The 22,574-nt window shown below is 44.2% G+C and overlaps 1 protein-coding gene across 2 annotated transcripts in view; it reads right to left on the bottom strand.

The window, feature by feature from the left end:
• THADA (THADA armadillo repeat containing) overlaps positions 1-22,574 on the bottom strand; it is a 308,025-nt gene that overhangs the window by 169,027 nt on the left and 116,424 nt on the right. Inside the window, exons 27-28 of one of the 2 annotated variants that reach the window (XM_075925431.1) lie at positions 15,029-15,118; positions 8,829-8,960 (exon numbers count right to left, since the gene is read on the bottom strand). The exons of the other annotated variant lie outside the window; for it this stretch is intronic. Coding sequence (XP_075781546.1) covers positions 8,829-8,960; positions 15,029-15,118 — 222 coding nt within the window. The remainder of the gene's footprint in view (positions 1-8,828; positions 8,961-15,028; positions 15,119-22,574) is intronic. 2 annotated transcript variants of the gene reach the window in all.

Genomic DNA, 22,574 nt, shown 5'->3' with positions numbered 1-22,574 from the left:
TGTAACAAAATAAATGGTTTACAAATCAACAGGTTACAGGGATGGTTGGTAACACAACAGAGTGAAATCATCAGCTGTCACCTGCATGGCCATTCCTTGCTGTTAAGACTTTGAGGGAGGCCACACCTCCTCTACCATCTTACCTATAAAGGTGAGCTCAAAGGGGGAAATTAGCTATACCAAATGCTTCGGCTGGGCAGTCTCTGAGCCCAAAGCCCTCAGTGAGGGTGGGGCAACAAATAGTAGGCTCTGACCTGCAACAGGACAGAGTGATTAAGTAGTCCAGCCCCAGACCCTCAGCCAGAGTGGGACAGCAAACAACAAGCAGTCTCTGGCCTGTAATCAAGGCATAGTGCCTAAGCAATCTAGGAGTATGTCTACACTGCATTCCTCTTTCAAGAGAGAAATGCAAATGCAGCTGAGTGAAATTGCAAATGAAGTGCGGATTTGAATTTCCATGCTTCATTTGCGTAATCGTGTCCGGGCGCTATTTCGAAATACCCTATTTCAAAAAAAGAAATGCTGTCTAGACGCAGTTATTTTGAAAGAAAACCCTTCTTTTGAAATTACCCTTAAACCTCATTTTAATAACCATTAATAACCGTATGGAACTGAGGTGAACACAGCAATGAAAACAGGAGAGAAGTTATGGGAATTTGGTAAGGTGAGTGATGAGGCTGAGGATAGGTGAAGGAAAATGCACAGGGAGGGACAGAGAAATACAAGTCATATAAGTGAGACAAAAAGAGCTGAATTGGAATGACAGCTGTGAGTTGGTGAAGTGAAAAACAATTGGGGAGACCAAATCAGTTAGCTGCAAATCAACACAAGACCTATACTTAGAACAGCACTTAGCACAAGAGAGCTGGTCAATGGCTAGGCTCCTCAGTGGTACGATAATACATATTTACTGCATACATATTTAAGATGCCTATAATGTTTTAAAAAAGTCTGTTTTGAGGACAAACTGATTACATAACTTTATGGTGAAGTTATTAATCAGAAAAAATATATTACAGGTTGCACCTCCCTGGTCTAGCACCCTTGGGACCTGACCAATCCCAAACCAGGGAATTTGCTGGACCAGGGAAGGTTCCCTGCCACAGCCCCTCCTCAGCCGCCAACCCTCAGCGCTGCCAGCTATGGGGGGTCCCCCCATATCTCCAGCCCCTGGTGGCCTGTCAGTTGGATTGCTGTTCCTCCTGCCACTGCCCCAGTCAGACTGCTTGCCAGGCTGCCGCAGGCTCCAACTCCAGCCCACACTGCCATGGATGCAACCCTGGCCCCGCTGCCACAGCCTGCTAGGGGCTGCTGCTGGCTCTGGCTTCAGTCCTATTGCCACAGGCTGCCTGGAGCTGCCAAGGGCCCAGGCTCTGGCCCAATTTCCATGGGCTGCCCAGGGCTCTAGCCCCATGCTGCCGTGGGCTGCCCAGGGCTCCAGCCTTGGCTGTGAGCTGCTGGAGGCTGCACCAGCCCTGGCCTGGGTCCCACTGCCACAGGCTTGGGCTCCTGCAGCTTTCACAGGCTGCCTGGGGCTCTGGCCCTCTGTCACCAGCCTGGTCCTGCTCCAGATCTAATCCCAGTGCCGCATGCTGCTGCTGGCTTTAGCCCCATCTCTGCGGGCTGTTGCCAGGCCCAGACCTGTACCACTGCTTCAAGCCCAGCCTACTCCTGGACTGCCCTCCTGACACTAGGCTACAGGGCTCTCTGATCCAGGAACATCCATGGCCCTGCCGGACCACAGACATTGCTGGACCAGAAAGTGCCAGTTCTGGGAGGTACAATCTGCACTGATCAGAAAGCCCATTAAGAGAAAATTTATTCTATATACAATCATCTACAAGGCACAACTGAAAGCCACTCTCTTAAATTTCAAGTAAACATCAATCAAGGTAAGCTTTCCTGGTCCTAGCCCATAAACAATTACACGACAGTGTTAACTACAATACATTACTTCATGCTAGTATTTCTACCAGAACTGGAACAAACACCTATTTCAACACAAAAGACAATATTTCAGTACCACTGTCATGTTTCTAAAAATAGTTTATGAAATATTGGCTTAGGCACATACGAAAGGCTAATTAATCTCTGAACAGCTTTTGACAGGACTCTTAGGAGTAAACCTCCTTGAAGACTGTTAACTACAAAGAGCCAGATCTCTTGTATCAAGCTTGTAGTTCACTCCTAAATTATTAATGTTTAATATACCTACAAAAATACTCTGTGCTAGTGTAATTTTGTTTCAAAACAGCTAGCTATTTCCTGCTTACTAACTTATTACCTGCTTACAGTCCATCTTTTGGATAAGTACAGTCCAGAATGTAGTTAATTTCTGAATTTTTAAATTATGTAAGTATACTACAGCTATAGCTCAAACCGCATAAAGTACACTTAAATTAATGGGGTTTGTTTTGGTTTTTTTTTAATCCTCCGTTAATTGAGACCACAAACTGGGAACAAACGTTTATGGCACATCCAGACTAACAGCATACAAACCTGAAAGTTAATTTGAGTCAAGTGGGAATAAGTTATCTCAAGTTAAAAAAAGCAATCTTTAGCAGACATACCTTTAGTGTGAAATAACTTGTCTTTCTCACTTTTCATAGAGCTCAAGTAACCAAGCTTTATGGAAGGTACTCTACCCTATCCCCCAACCTGGCAATGTAGCCCCGTATAGTCAATCTTGAAGACTAGCACCACTGGATTCACATACACACAAATCTTTTGGGTTGTTTCCCCAAGGCAACCTACAAGTGCTGCTGTTTTTAAGTTCTTATACCATACCTAGCACTTTTCTGACTCTGTCTTCTTCCTCCCACTCTGGCTTGCAGGTTCCCATCCAGGTTCCCAGTCCCTGTCTCCTCACAATCAGTCCCATGGGTGACAATCAGTCCCATGGGTTTTTTCTCCCCCTTTCATTCATGTGTCCCTTCGCTGCCACATGCCTCCAGTCCCACTTGCATCTTTCTCCCATGCACCCGCCAACTCTTTGCTGCAAACTAGTACTTCTTCCCATATCCAGACTGGCATTCCTCTCCTTGATATTCAAATCGGGCATCCTCTTCTTCTACACTCCTTACAAGCTTACTATACTTTATGTTCAAAATCAAAATGTAGTAGAGCAGTATTTGGAAAAAGGCAAAATATAAACAAGGACTATTTGTTCCCTGAATTGCACCACACTTTCAAAAATAAAATGGCATGTGTGATTTTCTTTTTTTTTTGTGCTTTGGTAGAAAGACCCAATCACCAGATTTCACATGATGCAGTAAGGTTGACTTTTTTAAAATATTCAACCTCGAGCAAGACTTCTGTATTTCTAATTAAACTTTCTCCATCAGAATGCATTTCCTCTAGCAATCTGCATTACTTTACTTTGAAACCTGCCCTTACTAGTATAGGGCTAAATTCTCACCGTCACTCCAAAGTCAATGGAAGAACACTCATTTCGACCTACATAGAATTCAACCACGAACATTTAGCACTAAGCACTTCATGAGCAATGTCGCACTTCATGAGCAATGGGAGAGAAGTGTCATTCAAATTTGGATCATTAGGAATTTTTTTTTTTATGTTTTCTTTTCAGAGTTAAAATGTCACCTCCAGATTACCTCCCTTGTTAACCAAAAACATTCTGTACATTCCATCATACTAAAAAGTAATCAGCGTGTCAGACATATCTAGTGCTAGAACAACATCTTTTAGACATCTTAAAAAGTGAGATAAGTTGCGAATCAATGTGTTCTCTTCCAAATAAAACATCTGGAGAAAAAAAACCAAGTACTTTTAATAAAACTGGAGATAGGCAATCAAATGTTCTAGTTTAGCAGGGAGTAGAGAGCATATATATTACAGGGAGACCAAGATTTGTCCTTGCAACATTTAATCCTACCCCTATTGTGCAATTCATTTCAGCACGGTCAGAGCGACCTTAACTCCACTCCCACTAGATGGAAAATTCCACTTTCGCTGAACTGAAACTGTCTGAAAGCTTAATTAGAACTCTTCCAAGCCAGTACAGAATTGTTAAGGTAGCTGCCTCTTTGCTTGAAAACACACCAACTACTCAGTTCATTTCCTCAGATCAATAAATGAACACAACAGTATTGTGCGTAAATATAAAAATCATCAACATTATACCGTTTATTCTCTCCCTTTTTCTCTCGCTCCATATATAGCATTTATCCTCTATAAAATATGTCGTTAGAGCTCTATAGGGCTTGAAATCATATAAAACTATATGATGTATAAAATATAGCAATTATGTTGTATAATTGTATTGGATTGCCACGCATTTATACACACATATATTCATATATATGTAGCTGTAGATAGCTACACTGGAAGAATCAAAGGACGACTAACATATGCTGTTTTAGTACATTGATTAACATCCATTCATATCAAACTTTCTCTTTGATCCCCACTCAGAATTATTTCACAACAATCTTCACTGCCACCTACAATCTTAAAAGGCATCAGAAATGTTAAGGAAAAGGTAGTTCATTTGCTCTTGTGCAAGGAGAAAATGTAAAAGGAATCAAAATGTCCTTTCCTAAGAGACTTACGATGGTAAATCACAGATAATGCTCACTGAGAGTATGTCTACACTACAGCGCTAATTTGAACTAACTTAGTTCGAATTAGTTAATTCGAACTAAGCTAATTCGAACTAACGGATCCAGACTAAAAAACTAGTTCGAATTAGAACTAGCATGTCCACATTAAGTGGACCCTGAACCGGGGTTAAGGATGGCCGGAAGCAGTGCCGGCAGGGCATCAGAGGAGGACTTAGAGCGTGGAGCTGCTGCCTCAGGCTAGCTGAGGGCTGTGCTTAAAGGGACCCAACCCCCACCCCGGACAGACAGTTCTCAGGGGTGCCCCGCTTGAAAACCAGTCCTGGCTTGGAGTGCCCTGAGTGCCCACATTGGGCACATCACAGCACTCGGCCATCAGACCGGCTGCACTTGCCGCAGGCTGCCATCTGGGGAGAGGGGGCAATTGGGGGCCTGCAGGAGAGCTTCCACCCCCAGAAGCCCGCAGAGCCAGCCCAGTCCTCCCCATTGGGGGCTCATACCCCATTCCTCCCTCACCTCCTTCCACTTCCCCTTCCTGATGTACAAAATAAAGAAAACGTGTGGTCAAAAACAGAATCTCTCTTTATTGAGCAAAACTCGGGGAGGCTGGGAAAAGGAGGTGGGAGAGGGGAAGAGAGAGAGTGGGAGAGTGGAGGGCAACTAAAATGATCAGAAGTTTGGAACAGGTCCCATATGAAGAGAGGCTAAAGAGACTGGGACTTTTCAGTTTAGAAAAGAGGAGACTGAGGGGGGATAGGATAGAGGTCTATAAAAGCATGAGTGGGGTGGAGATGGTGCATAAAGAAAAGTTCTTCATTAGTTCCCATAATAGAAGGACTAGAGGACACCAAAGGAAAGGAATGGGTAGCAGGCTTCAAACTAGTAACAGAAAGTTGTTCTTCACAAAGCAAAGAGTCAACCTGTGGAACTCCTTGCTGCAGGAGGCTGTGAAGGCTACAACTAGAACAGAGTTTAAAGAGAAGTGAGATAAAGTCATGGAGGTTGGGTCCATGGAGTGGTATTAGCCGGGGGTAGGAGTGGTGTCCCTGCCCAAAGTTTGTGGAAGGCTGGAGAGGGATAGCACGAGACAAATGGCTTGGTCACTGTCTTTGGTCCATCCCCTCCAGGGTCCTTAGGGTTGGCCGCTGTCGGCAGACAGGCTACTGGGCTAGATGGACCTTCGGTCTGACCCAGTACGGCCATTGTAAGCTCAGGGCTCAGGGTCGGGGGTCTCAGTGGACAACCTTGATTTTCATGCACACCTGCTCCTGGGTGGCCAGGCTGGCAGCTCTCCTGCCCTAGACGGCCGCTTTCCTGTGCCTAGTGCGGAGGTCGTGGACGAGGTCCACGATGTCCGCACTAGACCAGGCAGGTGCCCGCCTCTTGCGGTCCCAGGCAAGCTCCCGGGAGCCGCCAGCCTGGTCCCAGGAAGAGGGGGAGGGCTGGAGGGCGTCGGGTGGCTGGCTCGAGCCGTGCCAGGTGCAGGGTCTGCTAGCTGGGTGCTGGCAGGCTTGCACCTGGCATGGGCACCGTAGCCAGCCTGTGCCCCTTTAAGAGGTCCGGGGCCGGGAGGGGGGCAATAGAGTTTCCCTGGTGTTGGCCAGAGTGGCCACCAGGGAAAGCTGGGGAGGGATAGCCTCCCACTAGTTCGAATTAAGGGGCTACACACCCCTTAATTCGAACTAGTAAATTTGAACTAGGCTTAGTCCTCATACGATGAGGTTTACCTAGTTCGAACTAGCGCTCCGCTAGTTCGAATTAAGTTCGAACTAGCGGAGCGCTAGTTTAGCGCCTATCAAAGTTAATTCGAACTAACGTCCGTTAGTTCGAATTAACTTTGTAGTGTAGACAGACCCTGAGAGGCTGAAATGAATTAATTATCAAGGCATTCACAGAAGAAATGTTTATGTATGTTTTTAAAACACAAATTTATATAAAACAATACACAATCCAAAAATGTCAGGTTGAACACAAAGCAATTTAAAGAGAAGTCTACAGTATTTTCAGTTTAGCTTCTGACAACTGTAACAAAAATCAGCACTTTGTAAGTATCAGACAGGAAATTTATATCTCAAAGCAATGAAACTTGCTTCTAAAATATATAACAAGTTTTCTCTAGCCTTAGAGCAATTTGTTAAAAGTGTAACTAATTTATACCCCATGTTCAACAGAGAAAAGTTTGAAAACATATCTTTTTGCTCTCCAAACTACTTGTATTACAGATGTCATTGCAGTCAAAAGGAGTTAGAAATGGAAGTCCCTGATGATATAGATCTTTTCGTGTCCTAAGTATTCACATATATTGTATTTGTTACATAACATCTCCATGAAAAGGCTTAATGCTGACAGATCCCATAAAATATTCACAGCAGTTGCTCATGAGCATAAAAGTGTTGAATTTTATGTGGCTTTTATGTGTCTCTCCCTAAGAGTACACAATCAGAATGCAGATTGAACATGAAAAACAGAACATGTAATCTGAAAAAAATAGCAAAAATGAATGTCTGAAAGGCACTCTAGACCAATCTATAAAGCTCCAGGTGAAGCAGCATATAGTACACGAGAGAGATAAAATGTTAGCGAGATAAAATTACCTAGTTAATAAATGCCCTCCTGATGGATTAATAGATAAAGGTTATATATTCAGGAATGTTAGAAACTTTATAGATAAATTTCTGTTATTTCAGTTCTTGTTTTTAGATACAGCAAATGGTAAATTGAATTTGTTCCTAGAAACATGGAGCAATGCTATAGGACACAAAACACTATGCTTCAATGTCATATCTTCTGGGAGAGCGAAGAAGATAGAGTTACTATTGTTTTCCACTATAAACAGCAGTTTAAATAATAATTACAAGAATGGGGCAGAAATGTGTTTAACGTCTTTGATTGCTCTGGTAGATTTAATAATGAACTTTCCAATCTTAAGGAGTAATTTTTTGGATTGTAAAATCCATCTTCTGACAAGGCTCTCTTATGTACTTAAAAACTATTCCCATTTCTTTCCCAACTTCCAGTCCTGTTTTCTTTCACCATATTACCCATGAGCAAAAAAATTATTTGAAAATCATAATTCTCTCTCCACATGGAAGAAATTTTTATAGCATTATGTTTCCTTCATCATGCAGAGTGAATTAAACATACAACTCCCCCCCCCCTTTTTTTTTAAATGGGAAATGAACATCTAAATCCATTCCACAGAAGTTGAAAACATTCTCCTTAAAGATCAGCACCATAAGATTTACCTTCCTCATCACAGTACGGTCAGTCAAGTTCATCTATTAATTCCAATATGAAGTCTCTGGTAGGGACCATACCATATAACATGCTTCAGATGAAAATTAAAAAAAAAATGTAGCATGAAGGAAAAATGTGTGTGTGATCACTGCAGTGACTGTTATAAGATTAGTTTATCCTAGCTTTTTTTCTCAACTCACTGAAAATAAAATAGGTATTAATATGTAATCAAGAACTTTGATCTTATATAGTACTTGTTAGAACTCTCTGGTCCAGCACCCCGGATCTGATTGGTTCCAAATGAAGGATTATGCCAGCCTAGAGGTCAATTCCAGCCCCTCTGCTGATGGGCAGACGGCCCAGTCTGCCCATAAGCAGACGGCCAGGCTCCCCTCGGGGCTCCATGCCCTTACCTGGCTCCTCTGCCAGCTAGTCTAGCTCCTGCTCTGGCCATCAGCCTAGCCGGGCTCTATGGCCCCAGCCACGGGCTCCGCTGCTGGTCCACCCCAATTGCCGGGCGGGTTTCGTGCCACCAGCCGGGCTGTGCCCCAGGCAGGCCTTGCAGCTGCCGGGCAAGGCCCCTGTCCACTGGACAAGCCCCTATATTAGAATAACAGAGACGAAGTGTATGAGGTGATATTTTTTATTGGACCAACATTGATTGGTGAAAGAGACAAGCTTGTGAGCTATAAAGAGATCTTCTTCAATTGTGTAGCTTGCAAGCTGGTTTCTCTCACCAACAAAAGCTGGTCCAAGAAAAGATATTACCTCACATACCTCGTCTCGCTAATATCCCAGGACACAACGTGACTAAAACAACATTGCAAACAACTAGAAAAGTAACAGTGTTTTTCATGAGTTTTTTCAACTAAATGACAAACACATTTACAAAATATTATGTGTAACGTTGAAAAGTATAAAATAAACAAACTATGATTTTCTTCATATGAAAAAAAAATCAGCAATGTTTTTTACTAAGCAACCAAAATTCTTTTGGAATATATACCTTACCTCATAATAAAAGGAACAAATGGTGCCATGCTGAGAGCCGAGTAAGTACCATCCATTGGAGAAGGATACAGTTTGCCCAGGATCAAAAGCAAAAGGAACAAACTTGGATGGAGCTTCAACTCACCAGTTTCACTATGTGGAAAAAAAAAAGAGAGATTTGATTAAAGATAATATCCTTAAAAATGTCTGCTTACAACAATAATTGCCCCTCCTGTATCCATAAATGACGCAAAGTAGAAAGTCGGGTGAATCACACATACCTCTACTTCAATCACCCTGACATTTCTTGGGAGACCAACACAGCAGTACAGGTTGAACCTCTAAAATCCAGGACTATCTGGACCAGCATGGATATTGCTGGACCAAAGAGCCCTGGCTGCCCAGGTTCAGAAGTGCAGCCGAAGCTGAGCTAACAGTGGGGAGTACATCCCCAGTGGCACGGTAGGGAGCACAGCCCTGACCAGGGCTGGTGGCAAGGAGTACAACCCTAACTGCAGCTAGAGCAGTGGGGCCAGTGGCCAGGAGCGCAGCCCGACTGAGGATGGTGAGGTAGGGAGCACAGTTCCGGCCCTCACTGGCTTCGTGTGAAACACAGCCATGGTTGGGGCTGGCATGTTGGTGGAATGCAGTCCTAGCTGGAACTGAAGGCTGCAAGGCCGGCAATCAGGAGCGCAGTCCTGGCTGGGGCTGGTGGCAGAGTGTGGAGCCCTGGCCAGGACTGGAGTCAGTGGGGCCGGCAGTTAGGCGCGCAGCTCAAGTTGGAGGCAGAGGGGCTGGCCCCATCCAAGGCTAGCACAGTGGGGGAACACAGCCCCAGCCAGGGCTGGCACAATGGGGGGGCTGGAGGCAGCAGCAGGTGGCAGGGAGTGCAGCCCGAGCTGGGAGCAGAGCTCGACACCTGAGTAAGGAGCTTTGACCTCCCCTTGTCCGGCACACTCTGTGGTTTGGGACCACACACATTTTTGGAGAATGTTGGGGACAATTTCCTGATACAAGCGTTGAAGAAACTAACCAGGGGCCATGCAGTTTGACATGCTGCTCACAAACAGGGAGGAATTAGTAAGGGAAGTAGATGTGGGTGGCAACCTTGGCAGCAGTGATCATGAGATGATCAAGTTCAGGATCCTGACCAAAGGAAGAAAGTAGAGCAGCAAAATACGCACCTTGAACTTCAGAAAAGCACACTTTGACTCCCTCAGGGAACTGACCAGCTGGATCCCCTGGGACACTAATATGAAGGGGGAAGGAATCCAAGAGCTGGCTGTATTTTATTGCAGGAACAAACCATTCCAATGTGCAGTGAGAAAAGCAAATAGGGCAAGCAACCAGGTTGGCTTAATAGTGAAATCCTTGGTGAGCTTGAATACGAAAAGGAAACTTACAAGAAGTGGAAACTTGGAGAGAGGACTAGGGAGGAGTATAAATATATTGCTCGAGCATGCAGAGGTGTAATCAGGAAGGCCAAAGAACAATTGGAATTGCAGTTAGCAAGGGATGTCAAAGGTAACAAGAAAGGTTTCTCCAGGCATGTTAGCAATAAGAAGGTGGTCAGGGAATGTGTGGGACCCTTTACTAGATGAGGGAGGTTAACACAGTGACAGATGATGTGGGAAAAGCTGAAGTACTCAGTACTTTTTTTGCCTCTGTCTTCAGAGACAAGGTCAGCTCCCAGGCTACTGCACTAGGTGAGAAGGAGATGGGCAGTCCTCAGTGAAGAAGAACTATTTAGAGAAGTTGGACATACAGATATCCCTGGACCAGATCTAATGCATCTGAGGGCGCTGAAGGAGTTGGCTGATGTGATTGTAGAACTGTTGGCCATTATCTTTGAAAACTCGTGGTGATCAGGGGAGGTTCCAGATGATTGCCAAATGGCAAATGTAGTGCCCATCTTTAAAAAAGGGAAGGACAATCCAGGGAACTACAGACCACTCGGCCTCACTTCAGTCCCCAGAAAAATCATGGAGAGAATCCTCAAGGAATCCATTTTGAAGCACTTGGAAGAGAGGAAAGTGATCAGGAACAGTCAACATGGATACACCAAGAGCAAGTCATGCCTGATTGCCTTTTATGACGAGGTAACTGGCTCTGTGAATATGGGGGCAGCACAGGACGTGATATACCTTGACTTTAGCAAAGATTTTGATACGTCTCCCCCAGTTTTCTTGTCAGGCACAAAGGGTAGTGATCAACGGCTTGATGCCTGGTTCGCAGTTGAGATCAAGTGGAGTGCCCCAAGGGTCAATTCTGGGGGTGGCTTTGTTCAACATCTTTATTAATGTCATGGATGAAGGGATAGATTGCACTCTCAGCAAGTCTGCAGATGACACTAAGATGGGGGAGAGGTAGATACACTAAAGGGCAGGGACAGGGTCCAGAGTGACCTGGACAAATTGAGGACTGGGCCAAAAGAAATCTGATGAGGTTCAACGCGGACAGGTGTAGAGTCCTGCACTTGGGATGGAAGAATCCCAAGCATCGTTACAGGCTGGGGACTGACTGGCTAAGCAGCTGTTCTGCAGAAAAAGACCTGGGGATTACAGTGGATGAGAAGCTGGATATGAGTCAACAGTGTGCCCTTGTAGCCATGCAGGCAAATGGCATATTAGGGTGCATTAGTAGGAGTATTGTCAGCAGATCTAGGGAAGCGATTACCCCTCTTTATTTGGCACTGGAGAGGTCACACTTGGCATATAGACACACTGGAAAAAGTCCAGCAGAGGGCACCAAAATGGGGTAAAGAGGAAGCTCTTGGCCCTTGCCATTGGCTGCAGGGATCTGCAGTGGAAGTGTTCTTAAATATCTGCTTGGTCATCTTTTGAGCCTGCTATTGGGATTGGTACTGATTTGACCAGCGGTTTAGACTAGATGATCTTCTAAGGTCTCTTCCCTTATGAGAAGGTCTGAAGTGTAGAGCAGCTTGAGTCACTCCCTGGTGCTTGAGGAGGGAGATGACTGGCTGTTTTGCAGCTGAAGGCAGGAAGGACCTGGACACAGCAGTATTGCAAACAGAGACCTAGGGAGCTAAAGGTAGCTCCTAGAACACTTCGGGGATCTGCAGACAAAGGAACTGAGGCAAGGGCAAAGAGGGTGCTGGGACCATAAGAAAGTGACCCAGAGAAATCCAGAACAGAGTTGGAGGGGACACAGCTAGTGATGGCCATCTACAAGATCCCTGAGCTAAGACTCGCAGTAATGGTTGGGTCTGGGTCCTCTCTGCCTCTAAGGAAGTGGCTGTACTGAAGGACTGAGATACTGTCCTCCAAAGGGGAAAGTAGAGAGGACAGCACAGACTGAGGGCTGTGTCATGAAAAGGACATAGCGGTGGGTCCCTGGAGCACAGGCGATAGCAGGAGCGGCACCAGCAGAAAAGGGCACAAAGCTAATACCCAAGACTGCAAATAGGGGGCACTGGAATGGTGAGTTACACCCCCATCACACCAAGTAATAGAACAACTCTAAAGGCAAATGGAAGAGCCATTATTGTTCAAACACATAAGAAGAAATACAGAGGCAACAGACGTAGTTTAATGAGGCTGCATGTTTATTCACTTAAATTATTTGTAAAGACTAGCGACAACTGTACAGTTCAGAACAGAGAAGAATTGGCTCCCTGCTGCTCCAGTCATATGAGCCTCAAATCCTCTTCCTCACTTCCATTAAAGGGGAATAAGAAAAGAGGAGGATCAGCCCCCCAACATATGAGACTGTAGGGAGTCCCACCACCCCTTAACTCAGCTCCACTAAGGGATGTTTTCCTTCAAACTTTTTCCAATCTATTTTCTCTGATAATCATACCCTTGCCATGCAGAGTACCCACACAGAATGCTGATGATAAGCAACATTATGTGCTAATTCCTGTACTTCACTGCACAGAATCCTGGTCCGGAGAGCTTACAAGATAGAACCAGCTATGGAGAAGGTGAATAAAACCTACTGTGTCTCAGCCAGTCTAGCAGTGAGATAAAAATTCCTTCCTAGCCCACCATGCAAGAGAAGAACAATTACCACAATACCCATAACAAGTCCATAGTGACCTAGACACATTAGAGGATTGGGCCAAAAGAAATCTGATGAGGTTCAACAAGGACAAGTGCACAATCCTGCACTTGAGGTGGACAAATCCAAAAACTGTTACAGGCTGGGGACCAACCTGCAGGCCAAGCAGCAGATCAGCACAAAAAGATCTGGGGATTACAATGGATAAGAAGTTGGATAGGAGTCAACAGTGTGCTCTTGTAGCCAACAAGGCTAATGGCATATTGGCATGCATTAGTAGGAGCACTGCCAGCAAATCTAGGGAAGTGAGTATTCCCCTTTATTTGGCACTGGTGAGGCCACATTGGGAATACCACATCCACTTCTGGGTCACAGAAAGGATGTGGACACATTGGTGAAAGTCCAGTGGCGGGCAACAAAAATGATTAAGGGGCTGGAGCACATGACTTATGAGGAGAGGCTGAGGGATTTGGGCTTACTTAGTCTACCGAAGAGTAAGGGGGAGTTGATAGTAGCCTTTAACTATCTGAAGGGGGGTTCCAAAGAGGATAGAGAGAGACTGTTCTCAATAGGGACAGATGACAGAACAAGGAGCAACGATCTCAAGTTACAGTGGGGGAGGTCTAGGTTGGATATTAGGAAAATGTGTCTCACTAGGAGGGTGGTGAAGCACTGGAATAGATTACCTAGCACTGGAATAGATTATCCAGCCCTAGAGGTTTTTGTGTCATGGCTTGCAAAGCCCTGATTGGGATGGTTTAGTTGGGATTGGTTCTGCTTTTAGCAGGGGGTTGGACTCGAGCACCTCATGAGGTCTTGTTCAACCCTATGATTTGAAGAAAGAACACAGTCCCTTTTGCCACATTCACAGGTGAATGGGTAGGTGCTACCAGCCAATCCTGGTAAAGGGGGACTAACCAGGTATGTATGGGATATAAATACCACCCTGTTATAGTCAGCAGGAAGGATAATTCAGTGACCTTCTCCTGAACTAGTCCCATCTGCTTCTTGCTCTCTCTGATTATCCCTCTAAACTTCTCCCCTTTCAAGAGTGGCAGGTATTGCAGGCATGGGGAAGGCTCTGCCTTCCCAAACTTTCTGACGTATCCCGACCCATAAGCCACCTCCAGGATTCTAGGGCAGGCAGGCTGGCAGCCGCACCACTCATGCCACTCATCCTCCTAGCGCTAGGGCTGGTCTGGGTTCACCACCTGCCCAGTTGGTGACTTCACAGTGGAGCAGCATGTCAGCTGGGGGTCAGGTCAGGCTGGGTGGCAGGGCCAGAGAAACCTGTGGCCACCCAACACAGCTCTCCAGTGCTAGAGTCATGATGCCCAGTCAGCTCTCTGGAGCAGAGGCTGCAACTCCCAGATCACTCTTCGGGGCCAGTAGGTCCTATAAATAAAAACAGACTAGGGAAATTTCAGGAGTCTATGTGATCACTTCTGCTTCATGGGAAGAACTGGGAAACTGACTGACTACAAAGCTGAGCCTACTATTGGTAGGAAAACACATGAGCGTTTCCATTAATTACAGTGGAAGCAGGTTGGGGTCAGCTTCCTCAGGTTTACAGGTCCTCTGTACACAATTTCTCTATTGCTTGTTTTCATGGCTTAAGGTATTATTATGGGTTTGAATCTGAGATTTATCAGGTTTGCGTCTGATAAGCTTAAGGCTGTTAGTAGTCCTGGAAGAGAAGAAAGGGATATAAATAGGTGAGGGGATATATGGTAGCATAAATCAGATACAGAACCTTTAGTGTCCTTATCTGTAAGTCTGCAGGGGAGGAGGCTGGGGCTGTGCCCAGCTGTCCAGGGCTAGGGCCGTGCTACTTGGCTCTCTGTCTCTGGGGCCAGAGTTTGGGGCTCCATTGCTCACATGGCTCTCTGGAGTCTGGAGAAGAGACCAGGGACCAGGAGCACTAGCCTGGGACAGGGGTCAGCAGCCACAGTGCGGGTCTGGGCTCCAGTGGGTGGAAAAGGGGCAACGGCTGTGGAGCTGGCTTCCCCAAGCCAGGAGTTCACCCATCACCCATGTCCCCTTCTAATAACACTACTCCTTTACAATAGTGTCACTTAAACTGCCACTGAGAGAGAAAAAGGTACAAGTCTTATTAACAATATATCTAAAGAACACAACCTCTAACCCACTTCCCTTCACCCTTAAATTGCATTGTATTAATTCCACGTTTATCTTCTTACCTGTCCATAGTGCTAGCTACAACTTCCAGTTGCTGGAGAAGGAAAGGATAAAGGGCTGGAAACAGAGAGAAAAACGCACTCCCTGTCATTCTGCAAAAAAAGTGAGGGGGAAGTAGTTAGTGTTCTATAACAATCTGTGCCTCTCAAAATGCTTAATTAGCCAAAAAGTGTTAATTTTTATTGATACCTGAATGTACCCCAAAGTACTAGCTCATGGTAGGGTTTAAGATATGATTATAAAAGTGCCCAAGCCCACTTCTGTCCAATCTATAATACAGCTTCTACCATAGCTATTACCAGCAAAACTGAAAGCTGCACCATTGGACACTGGTGGAAAATTCCATGTCCCATTTTTAGTACTGTAGATGCAGCCTTACAAGCCTACATAACAATAGGATTCAAAACAGATTTCCCGCACGTAACAAATTAAATAAAATGCAGCTTATACCAATCATCAACTATACGGATATGAAAGGTTAAACCCAGCCAGAGCAGCCCTTGTCCATGGCCAGCCCTGGCATGCTCCAAGCAGAGGCTGCTCCACCTGGGGGGCCACTCCATCACGAGCACAGTGGCCCCTCCACCTTTAATCAGCTAACTGGTTAAGCGCTACATTTAACTGGTTAACCAATTAAATGGGATTTTACATATTTAATCAGCAAAGCTTCACCTCTGACCAGACTTAATAAAGCAGCAAAGGCTTCAGAGGGGTAGCCGAGTTAGTCTGTAACAGGAAAAACTTAAAAATCAACAATAGACTAGTAGAACCTTAAAGATTAACAAAACATGTAGATGGTGTCATGAGCTTCCATGGGCACAGCTCACTTCTTCAGACGACAGGAGAGTTAGAAGTCCATATACAAGAATAAATAAGGGAAGGGAGGCGGGGGGGGGGGAGGGGGAGGGAAGGGAAGAAGGAAAAAACTTCCATTTACAAGTTTACAAGTTGCTAATGGTATGAACAAAGACATCAGCTGGCTCGCACACTACTTTCCCCACCCTATGACTTAACCTACCAACCAACCAACAGTGCTAATTGTTCTTATCAGTCTCTTGTAACTATTTAGTCTTTAAAGTGCTACTAGACTACTACTTCTTGTTGTTGTTGAAGTTTTTCCTTTTACAGACTAACTCTTATCTACTCACTCTCGCTCTTTTTTCTTCCTCCCCTCCTTTTTTTCTCCTTTTCTTTCTCTTTTAGCCTTCTCTCCCCTCCCCCTCCCTCCTTCCCTTATTTATTTTTGGATCTGGACTTCTAACACTCCTGTCATTTGAAGAAGTGGGTTGTGCCCACGAAAGCTCATGATACCAACTACATGTTTTGTTAGTCTTTAAAGTGCTACTAGTCTAGTGTTGTTTTTTAAGTTTTTAAAGCAGCAAAGTTCAAGTTATGGCAGTGAATAAAATTCAGCTAAAACCTAAGCTTTAAAACAGTTTTTTAAACTATTTTAAAAGCACAGAAACTGTTTACTCTGGTGAGGGAACTGTGTTAGCAACTGTATTTCAAAATTTCATAGTATGAAAGGGTCGAATTAAACATACATTAGATTAAAAATGGTTCTGAATGTTTTTAAACAATTAAGCCCTAAAAGAAAAAAGAAAAATCGTAAAGCATGGTTACCACCTAATCTACTGAAGATTTTAAAAGGTGAACAAATGTTATCAAAGCTTCACTATAACGATTCATGCTGGCACACACAGCGCTGGGTCAACAAAATCACAGGGAGGAATTTCAAAAATGAATGTCAGTGAAAATAAGCAACAACAACAAATAAGTTCGTGGTTGGTCACTGTGGAGAAGAGATCTTATCAAAGTGTGCCTGATTGAGAAAGACAGAGCGGAACATGGGATTTTGGAGTTCTCACTCATGATTAGCATTGACAGAGGAGCAACTGAACTGTTCCACAAAAAGTTGCTTGCAATGAGAAGGTGTACAGATAATAGGGTGATGATATGTTGGATACACCAACTCCAGAAGCAAATGACCTCTACAAAGAAGGAGGGTCAGAAAAAGACGAATTTGATCAGGTAGTTACGTCAAATGCTATCTAGTACTCAATGATTAGTGGTGACTTTGCCTCAGTTGGACTAACAGCCTCAGTTGGACTAACAGTGCAAGAAGTTGATGGGTAGCAGAACCTGGAAAACTAAGAAGCGTTCTTGGTACTTGGGAAGGAGTCAAAAGTTCTGCCTGGGGGTTCATGTCAGAAAGGTAGAGGTGGCTGAGGAAGAGGCAACAGAATGTCATGGGTGTTTAGAGGCAGCATGGCAGCGAGATGACTCAGGTAGGCACTGTGGGTAGAGCTGGTAGATGGCACAGAGACTGGGTCAGAAAGATGACCAATGGTGCCTGCAGATAGAGATATGGGTATAGAGACCTATTGACTGGAGGGTGGCTCCAGAATCCCCCAAGGAATGGTGGGATTCTAGAGTCACTAAAGAGATCTTAGTTGTTGAAGGGAGGTCCTCAAGCATGGTCTGGACCTCCTTTGGGAAACTGAACTGCAGTCAGGGAGCGACAAGCAGTGTCAGTGGAACTGACTGTTGCTTTAATGGCCACCTGGGTGACTAATCTGCCCTCATCCCAGCAGTGCTGAAAATCCTGCTGCTTATCAGAGGTAGTAAGGCATGGATATCTGCAACTTTGGTATAGGAAAGAAAGTTACATTTTGCCAACATGGAAAACTAGCAAGGTGGAACTAACTGGTGGCCCCATTTCATCAAGCTTCTCTCGTGCCCGATGCAGGGTGGTGACGGTGGAGTGAAGATGTTTTTGGTGGACACATTCTGAGGCCAACTGGACCACCAAGGAATTAGGTGGTGGTGGGGATAACAAGAAATACCTTTCACTGGCACAAAGTATCTGCAGTCAGCCCATTTCGGAATGAGGATGCAGGAGCCAGAGCGTGCCAAACCACTTGTGCCAGTTGGAAGAAGGAATCATGTACGGGCAGGGCGGTATCGGAAGGTCTAGGTGACTGCAGAATGTCCAGGAACACATCATGGGAGTCCTGGACATCTTCCATGGGAAGATTGAAAACAGCCACCATTCAGCAGAGAAGGCACTGATACTGGGCTCCTTTGTCAGGAGGTGAGAAAGGAGGAGGGAAAAGTGCATCATTCAGCAATGAAGAAGCACCAGTAGGGACTGAGGAAGTCAATGATGCGTGTAGAACAGGGGGCACCAGGAAAGTAGAAGTGTTGTTGGGAAAGTAGAAGTGCTTTGAAGGGAGGTCGGGATGGGTGCAAAAATATGAGAGTCAGTGGCAGCGGTACTGGTCCCAGGTGGAGGCTGAAGGCTTGTGTGAGGAGACCGAGCCAAGCACAGGGATCACCAGCCTTTGGGGGTCCCAGTGGGTAGGCAACCTATGGATTGTCCATAGGTCATGGAGGTGTGGGGAGAGGGCTGGATATAGGGGTCTGGGCTGTGGGAGCAAGCTGGTGAGAAGGCTGGATCCTGTTCAGAGGATCAGTCTGACTCTAAAGACAGATCTGACATAGACAGTACCAACAGGACTACTGACACAGTGTGGGACAATCGAAGGCAGCTGGTGACCAGGAGACAAGGCCAGAGACAAGGGAACAACATCAACAAGAGAAAAGCTGAGGGAAGCCAGAAAATGGCAGCAGCAGTGTCTCGGTCAAGATCAGGGGACAGTCAAACATCCTGGTGCATATGCAGGACTGGGTGGGACAGACTGGACAGATCCTGGCAGTATGGCGCAAGAGGGGAGGGCGGCAGGATGGGCAATGTCACTGAAGGCAGCGTTAGCAAAGCTTGATGCTTTGATTTATGCTCTGAACGAGGCTCACAGTTGACATGCGACTTCTAACCTGACCTAGCACAGCTCAGGGAGGTAATGCTGAGTTTAGGGCAGTCCTGTTGCAGAGCTGCCTTTGTGCTTCTTATGCACACAGTGAGATTTGGGCAAAGATTGTGGCTCTGTCAGGTGCGCCCAGAAAACACCTACCACCGGTATCAGTCGGCACTCCAACAGATCTGTCAGTACCAGATCTAAAGGGACACGTGGCCACAGTGGAGAAGTGGGCATTTATATAGGCTCCGCCAAACAACAGAGGCAACTTTGGTGCTCATCACTCACAAAGAAAGAGCGAAAGCACCGGTGGTAGGTGTTCAGCACTTAAACCTGGCTTATCTGGACATAGTTCCTGGGCTGAGGAAGAGTCCCATGAAAGAAGGGAAAATCCAAATGGTAACTAACAACTATCTGACCAGACAACTAAAGAAGAAAGAAACTACGTAAAAAGGGGGGAGGAGGCAAAAATGCAGTACTCCTAGTACACTAGGAGCATCATTTGAAGAACTGTGAGCTACAAAGTGGAAAATTCAAGGGAGAATAAAAGAAAATGGACTAACTCTGAGACAAGAGAAAAAAAACATACAGAGAAGTGGTAAACAGGAGGTAATAGATAGGTTTTTAGTTGGCTGATTTTTAAACAGTGACAGTGTTTTGTAATGAGCAGATATGTGCGCACACATACAACCAATACTTTAAAAAAATTAGCTCACCCTTTTTCCATGATATAAACACATACATGCATATGAACAGTCACTACAACAATTCTCAAAAAGCCAGCTACATCAACTATATATTTGAGTGTCTGTGAGGTCAGGGTTTGGTTGTGTGGGGGCGGGGGAGAGGAGGACATAGGGATGAAGGTTTCCCACCAATTTACACAGCGATGCATTTAACCATACAGAAAAGAGACAATCACCAGGCAATGTAAGGGGCTGACTGGGGGCTGCCCTCCACTCCTTGACTTCCCTAGCCCCAAGCCTCCCACACCCCAGGCACCATTCAGGGAGGGCAGAGGGGAGCTGCAGCCCCCTCCCTCATTTGTACAGGAACATTGTTGGTTGTTCCCCTTCACCCGGGAGGGAGGGGAAAGCACAAAGTTTGCTGCATTCCTCAATCTGGCTGGAGAGCACAAGAGGCAGATGAACCTGGGCCTGCCCCAGATGCAGAACTCGCACCCCTCCCTCAGCTGGACCTTCTGGAGCTGCAGCGGCCATAGAGAGGCCTCAAGCTGCTGTAATGAAAGAGGGCTGGGGGTAGTCCTCTCTCCCTGGGGCAGCCAGCATAATGAATCTTTTATTATCAGCCCCGCCCCAGAACAATGATTTAAATGAAGAAAAACAAAAATTGAGTTAAGGACCCAAGCAATGCCGGGTAAATCTACTTTAATATTTAAAAAGAGGAAAATACAAAGAATGATGGATACAAAATGACTAACTGTTGGAACAAACAGTTGCTGATAGTGTTCAGATGCAGATTTTGGCCCTTTAACAACTTTTAATTAAATCCTTTAAACTGACATTTCATAGGCTGCAGGATTTTATAACATACAAAAATGTTGTTTACAAAAATATTGATTGAGAAGAGCCCAAAGACATTGTTGCATTTATTTTTTTTCCTTGTGCCACTTAAATTGTTTATTATTTCTTCAGAGTTTTTCCTGTTCATATAGCCTAACCATGCCCTCTATCATTTCAGCTTCCTTTTTTTTTGTATGTAAATACAGAATGTTTTAAAAGGGTAATATTTCAAACAGGATTTGCAAAATGTAAATAATAATGGAGAGTGCTGAGTTATTTAACCCAAAAAAAAGGGGGGGGGATTATTTTAATAAGAACCAAAAAGTTACCAGCAGAATAATAATGATCAGAATATACTAACATTTTTTCTGATGCTGTAAATTGCATGCAATAATATTTAGTATCATTTGATTTTCTGTATTAACTTCTTTGACATATAAGTAAACTCAAGGACATCTGTCCTGAAATTGCCACACTTATTGATATAATACCATTAAATGAATGCATAAATAAATAAATAAATAAATAAATAAAGACAGATGAATAAGTCTCTGCCCTACAGATCTTACAGTTTACCAAAAACTAAACACAGTCCACCAATTCTCTATATACGATGGTGGTCCAGAGCACAACCCTTTCTTTCTAGTATCCATTCAGTGTATGGTGGCACTCCATTCAAGCTAATTTACACTGAAGGGTATTCGGAAACCATCAACAATTCTTTCCAGCACTCTTCAGAGGAAAGATTTACTAGGATCCAGAGATGTTATGAGATGAAAAAAGTACTAATTTTTTCAGTTGTAGGAGTAAATCAGGGACAGTATCCCCTTCTACTTATATTTCCCCTTAAAGAAAAGTACCAATAAAACACCCCATCACCTCAACTCTTAACTGAAGGATTCTGCCCTTGATTGTAACTTTAGGTCATATTCCACCTGCTACTCATGTAATTGTTTCATCTATCCCCTTCATCTGAACTTAGTCTTTCCAACCTTTTCCATTTGTGTAGATCTGATCCACAGTTCATTAAACACAAGGATGAGGTTTATGATGCTAGCTAGAAAACTGTTCTAGTAAAATGTAGGGAGTTCTTATGAAGTGGAAGTTACTTTGAAGGTAAGGAATGGAAGATGTACATGTAGTGTTACAACTTCCTTCATTGGACTATTATAGCTACAATTTATAATTGAAGACAGACATAGATCTATAAAACCCCTTAAAATAAAAGTCTAGAAAAGTCTAATTTAAGATACAACTAGAGAATCATTTATGTGGATGACTAACGTTTCTTTTAAAAAAGGAGGAATGAGAAAAGTAATCTGCCTCTCCCACACAAAGCTAACATAAGAGGCTTTTATTGTACTCCTGATAGAAATTTCACTACTTATTTGTATTTGATTGAAGATTCTGTTAAAAAACACACATTCACAGGCGTGCAGCAAGAGAATGAGCTCATTCTTCTTAATTTCCCCTCCACTCATCTGATAAGATTATTCAGTATTATTGTTCTTTCTTAATCAAAATAAATAAAACATTTTATAATCTAACAGACTTAGATTCCAGTTTTCTACTAGACAATAGGCATCCAGTATTCCCTTTAAACTGTGCACTTGTGTGGCCACTTTAGAAGAGATTCAAATATTGCCCAGCTGATTAGCAGAACACTCAGAGCTAGAATTTTTATTTCTACTGGTGATGCACTTTCACTTATGCCATGGTACACATAAAAACATGTTTTCTATACATGGATGGAAAAGAGGGAACACTGTGCATGACCACAGGTCAATTGGTTCCTCTTCACCACATTTTTCATCCCATTTCCCTCATGAGTGCCTCTAGGCCAACATGATATCTCAAGAGTTATTATTTTATGTATTTATCAGTTCTGATTAAGTGCTGTTATCTCACGTATAGGTCAAGAACTGTGTTCATACATTTAAGCCATCTTTGTAAATAGGTGTTATATTACTCTAGTTGTATGCTATATGTAGGTTTAAAATAGTTTAATAGATTTGATTATAAAAAAAACAACCTAGAGAGCTTGGATGTTGTGGTACCTATTTTACTAAATACTGCTGCAGTATATATTTAGAACATACTGTAGCAGATCAGTTTAATTCGTAAGCACAGCAATGACATTGTGGATACATCTCATTTTACCGTGACACATGTCACAGATTATCTGCTTCTATAAAACCTCTGATTTC

Source organism: Pelodiscus sinensis, chromosome 3, assembly GCF_049634645.1.
Source record: "Pelodiscus sinensis isolate JC-2024 chromosome 3, ASM4963464v1, whole genome shotgun sequence".
Lineage (NCBI taxonomy): Eukaryota > Metazoa > Chordata > Testudines > Trionychidae > Pelodiscus > Pelodiscus sinensis.
The sequence above is the reverse complement of the archived record's forward strand: the minus strand, read 5'-3'. Positions and strand labels throughout refer to the sequence as shown.